This window comes from Corticium candelabrum, chromosome 6 (assembly GCF_963422355.1).
Source record: "Corticium candelabrum chromosome 6, ooCorCand1.1, whole genome shotgun sequence".
Lineage (NCBI taxonomy): Eukaryota > Metazoa > Porifera > Homoscleromorpha > Homosclerophorida > Plakinidae > Corticium > Corticium candelabrum.
Genome location: NC_085090.1, coordinates 8,580,818 through 8,585,817, shown reverse-complemented (window position 1 = coordinate 8,585,817; position 5,000 = coordinate 8,580,818). Strand labels below are relative to the sequence as shown.

General features: G+C 40.7%; 1 protein-coding gene across 1 annotated transcript in view; it reads left to right on the top strand.

Annotated features, from left to right (window-relative positions):
- LOC134181112 (uncharacterized protein KIAA2013 homolog) overlaps positions 1 to 5,000 on the top strand; it is a 15,120-nt gene that overhangs the window by 5,063 nt on the left and 5,057 nt on the right. Inside the window, exons 9-13 of the mRNA XM_062648319.1 lie at positions 855 to 942; positions 1,274 to 1,342; positions 2,119 to 2,297; positions 2,718 to 2,830; positions 4,782 to 5,000. The exon at positions 4,782 to 5,000 is cut by the window's right edge and continues 64 nt beyond it. Coding sequence (XP_062504303.1) covers positions 855 to 942; positions 1,274 to 1,342; positions 2,119 to 2,297; positions 2,718 to 2,830; positions 4,782 to 5,000 — 668 coding nt within the window. The remainder of the gene's footprint in view (positions 1 to 854; positions 943 to 1,273; positions 1,343 to 2,118; positions 2,298 to 2,717; positions 2,831 to 4,781) is intronic.

Genomic DNA, 5,000 nt, shown 5'->3' with positions numbered 1-5,000 from the left:
TATCACCTTCTGACTTGCAAGTCAGGGGCGGTCCTATTTGGACTCACAAGACCATTGCATCAGTATGGTCTGACTGTCTACGGGATCTTCATATTCATCACCGACACGAGCCAAGACATCGCTACTCCAACTCGGACAACAAAACTGACATCATAGTCTACGACCCTGAGACAGGAACCAACATTGATTTAGACATCGCCATGGCCCATCCATGGAGTTCAGACATCTTCCCTAAATCAGCTGAGGAATATGGTGCAGCTGCAAAAAGAAAAGAAGAAAAAATGGATAAATACAGAAAGGTACGGCTTCCTGGTGGATCAATGGTCAAAGTCACTTCCCTAGTCCTGGAACACTTTGGGAGATGGGGAGAAGAGGGAAAGAAGTTTTTGCAAAAGCTTTCAAAACATTCATCGGACAAAATTGGAAGGCCAAATGCACCAGAGTTTATTGACTATTGGAGGAAGAGATTCTCAGTACAACTACAGAAGCGTAATGCCAAAGTCCTTCTGAAGAAGAGTTCTGCACTTTGCAGTGATGGTGTCAACAAGCTCGTGTCCTACTGCACCCAGTTTTTTAGTCACTGATTGTCTCTGGGTTGCTGCATGCTTGTAGTTTATAGCTCATTCTTAGTGAAGTGTATAGTGTGTAGATTATGGACAAGGTACATTTGAACTTAAGTACTTACTATTTTGCTGAAATGTAATACAGTCTTGTGTTAAAAAATGTATGATGACAAATAGACAGACAGACAGACAGACGGACAGACATACAGACTGACTGACTGACAGACAGACAGACAGACAGAGAAACAAACAGATGTGAGTCTTACGTATGATTGATATTGTGTTTCATAGTGTGTCGCATACTCATATTGCTTCTGTCGTCATATACAACACGTCTACATCAACTTCTCAACAGAAAACAGAAGCAGCAGCAAGCAAAGTGAGATCATCTGTTGGTTGATCTACTTATTTGTCTGTTTTTATATTGTCAGTCTATCTGTTCGTCTGTCTCTCTGTTTGTTCGTCTGTCTGTTTGCTTGTCCGTCTGTCTGTCTGTTTGTTCGTTTGTCTGTTTGTTTGTCTGTCTGTCTGTGCATTTTTAGTCCATTTGTGTGTGTGTGTGTGTGTGTGTGTGTGTGTGTGTGTGTGTGTGTGTGTCAGATTGTTTGTCAATCCATTTGTCACCAGTTGCTGTCATCAAGATCCAAAATATCCAAGAAATTGGTGTATGTAACTCATTGTAAACCATCAACTAATTCCTCATGCTATAGGAACTGGAAACTCTTGTCACTAAGAAACCGGCCAGCTTGAGATCATCACACTCTTCCATATGGATGAAGGTACAACGAACCAACAGTATTGTGTATTGCATTGCAGCTGTGAAAGAAGCAGGAATCTAAAGACCAGCATGTGTAGGCAAACAGACGGATGAAGAAACACAACAGTTGATTAAAGTTAATTAAAGAAATAAAGATAAACAGTGAATTTATGACTTCTTAGTATTCACATTTGCTTCATGATTGGCACACTAAAATGTGTGTTTGTTTGTTTGTGTGTGTGCATGTGTGTGTGTGCATGTGTGTGTGTGCATGTGTGTGTTTGTGTGTGTGTGTGTTGGTCCGTGTTTGTTTGTTTGTACGTGCATGTGTGCCTGTGTGTGTTCCTGTGTACGTGTGTGCATGCGTGTGCTTGTGTGTATTTTGTGTTTGTTTGTTTGTTTGTTTGTGTGGGTGTGTGCATTTGTGTGTGTTTGTTTGTTTGTTTGTGTGTGTTTGTGTATGTGTTTGTTTGTTTGTGTGTGTTTGTGTGTGTGTTTGTTTGTGTGTGTGTTTGTTTGTTTGTGTTTGTTTGTTTGTTTGTGTTTGTTTGTTTGTGTTTGTGTGTGTGTGTGTTTTGTGTGTGTGTGTGCATGTGTGTGCGTGCGTGTGGTGTGTGTGTATGTGTGTGTGTGTGTGTGTGTGTGTGTGTGTGTGTGTGTGTGTGTGGTGTGTGTGTGTGTGTGTTTGATATGTATCCACATATACCTAATATATATGCAAAATAAAATTAATCAATCTTAAAAATCAACATTGAAAATTTTAACACTTTTTATAGTTTTTATTCCATGTGTGTGTAGAGTTGTGTCAGTACTGTAATTGTTGCTGAACACAGTGACACTTCCATACCTCAACAAGCGGCCATCACATCCAGTTTGTATTACGCCAAGTCTGCTCTCACACCGCAGACAATCTCACACGCAGAGAGAGACAAACAGAAGGAAGAGAAAACTCACTGCTACACAGGACTGCCAACAATGTAAGAAAACAAAGACGTAGGACTAGAAATCAATGACAACGTGATGTTATACTGAACGTTGGTTCGTTCGTGTGTTTGGTTTGTTTGTGTGTTTGCTTGTTTGTCCATTTTTATGTCTGTTTGTCTATTAATCTGTTGTTTGTCTTTTGTTTGTGCATTTGTTTGTCTGTCTACTTGTTTGGATGTGTATCAATTTATCTGTCTGTTTGTCTGTATGAATGTATGTCTAGCTATGTATTTGTTTGTCGTTCATAGTTTTTGTCTAGAGATATTTGTCTTTTTGTTAGTTTGTTTGTGTGTCCATCTAGTTGCTTCTTGATCTAGTGTGTGTATGTGTGTATATGTGTGTGTCCATGTGTGTGTGTCCTCGCATGCGCGTGTGTGTGTGTGTGTGATAATTGCTTTTCGTTGTGTTGTCAGGCATGTGGTGTCTCTATGGAGTATCCCAACATCTAAATCTCACTACTTGAAACTGATCGGTAACTGGAGGAGTCATCTAGTTGAAGGTGGATGTCTTGCAATCTTCACTGGTGGTACGTACATGCACGTGTTGACTGACATGTAGGTAAATGCCATCAGACTGACATAGCAAGACATACAGACATACATACAGACAGACAGACAGATAGACAGACAGTACCATCATCATCATGGCATGCATTATCTCTGTGCGATTTTCGCTTGGCATCCTTGATGAGACTGGGCTGCCAAATGCCTTTGGCTTCTGGTCAGTGTGACTGTGGGAAAGAATTAGACTCAGATGAATACCACCTAATAACATGTAAGACTGGGGGCAGCCCGGTAATCAGGCATAACAACATGGTTTTAGCATGGTCAGACTGTTTGAGTCAACTGCAATTACATCACGTAAAAGAACCCAGAGGAAGGTATGTCAATTCTGAAGACAGATCAGACATAGTCGTATTCGATTCGGCATCGGGGATGGATCTTGAATTGGATATTGCTCTAGCGCATCCCTGGAGCAATGAAATAGAAGGTTTATCAGCTACAACTCAGAGAGCAGCGGCAACCAGAAGAGAAAATCTGAAGATAAAAAAAGTACGACCAGGAACTCTTACCTGGAGGTTTTCGACCAACGTTTGTGCCTATAGTCTTCGAACGTTTTGGCTGTTGGGGAGAGAAAGCTGAAGACTATTTGAAGAAACTGTCACAGCTATCAAGAGACGAAGACGGAAAACCAAATGCATCAACTTCAAGACATACTGGAGATGTGTTTTCTGTGTGTCTACAACGATCAAATGCTAGAGTGATTGACAGAAAAATAAAGAAGATTGTTTCAAGAGACAGCCACATAAACATAAATAGTTGTAGGTAGAACCAAGCCCTATTGGCTTGGGTAGTATTTAGTTGCTTTGCTTAGATGGTGTATAATAGTTCAATGTTTGAAAATATATGTATTGACAGATAGACAGACAGACAGACAGACAGACAGACAAATAGACAGACAGACAGACATATAGACAGGCAACACACACAAAGACAGACAGACAGACAGACAGACAGACAGACAGACAGACAGATAATTTATTCTCATACAGATTCTACTTGTACATATGCTAGGATTTTTTAAATACAAATCAGTCCTTGCAAACAACAAAGTCATTAACTAATGGACTTGACTTTGAATGTCAAAATCAAATAATCTATCTAAATCACCATGATTAGGTGACAGTTTTGAAAGTTTTCTAAGGATAACTTTGGCATTGCATTGTTGCAGAATTGTAGAAAATCTTTTTCTCCAAAACGACATGAACATGGAAGCATTAAAATTGGCTTCTGGATTTGCTGACTGTTGTGACAGACAGACAGACAGACAGACATCTCGCTTACTGGAACATACAAGGAAAGTGAAGAGAATGAACAATACACACAATTATTAATGTGCTTTACTGTACAGCCCTATATAGGGCTGGTTTCTGTAGAGTTTTAGTTTGGTAGAGATTTTGTGCGATTGGGACAGTAGAGTTGCTTAGTTGTGTTGAATGCAGATTTCAATGTTGAACATATATGTATTGGACACACAGACAGACAGACAGGCAAACAGACACACAGACAGGCAGGCAGGCAGGCAGGTGGACAGACTGACTGACAGACGGACAGGTTGACAGACAGACAAACAGACAGCTTTACTGTACAGCCCTATATAGGGCTGGTTTCTGTAGTTTTAGTTTGGTAGAGATTTTGTGCGATTGGGACAGTAGAGTTGCTTAGTTGTGTTGAATGTAGATTTCAATGTTGAAAATATATGTATTGGACAGACAGACAGACAGACAGACAGACAGACAGACAGACAGACACACACACACACACACACACACACACACACACACACACACACAAATAGACAGGCAACACACACAAAGACAGACAGACAGACAGACAGACAGACAGGCACACAGACTCCTCCGCCTACAGCAGTCATCTCCTCATTGCTTTTTCATCCTCACGTTTGCGATCATGTAGTTCAAGTCAACGTCGAACAGTCAATCATCAGAAGTTTCATCAGCTTGCAAGACACCGGGAAACTCATCCAGCTGGCGGCCAACCCGCTTACCCTTCAAGCTCCCATTTCGATCAGCCATTTTCTCTATCAAAAGCATTACATGTCACTTACCATCACACTGAACAGAGAACAGCTTCCAGCTACAATGAGTATCGTTGCTATGCAAGTAGATGGCAAAC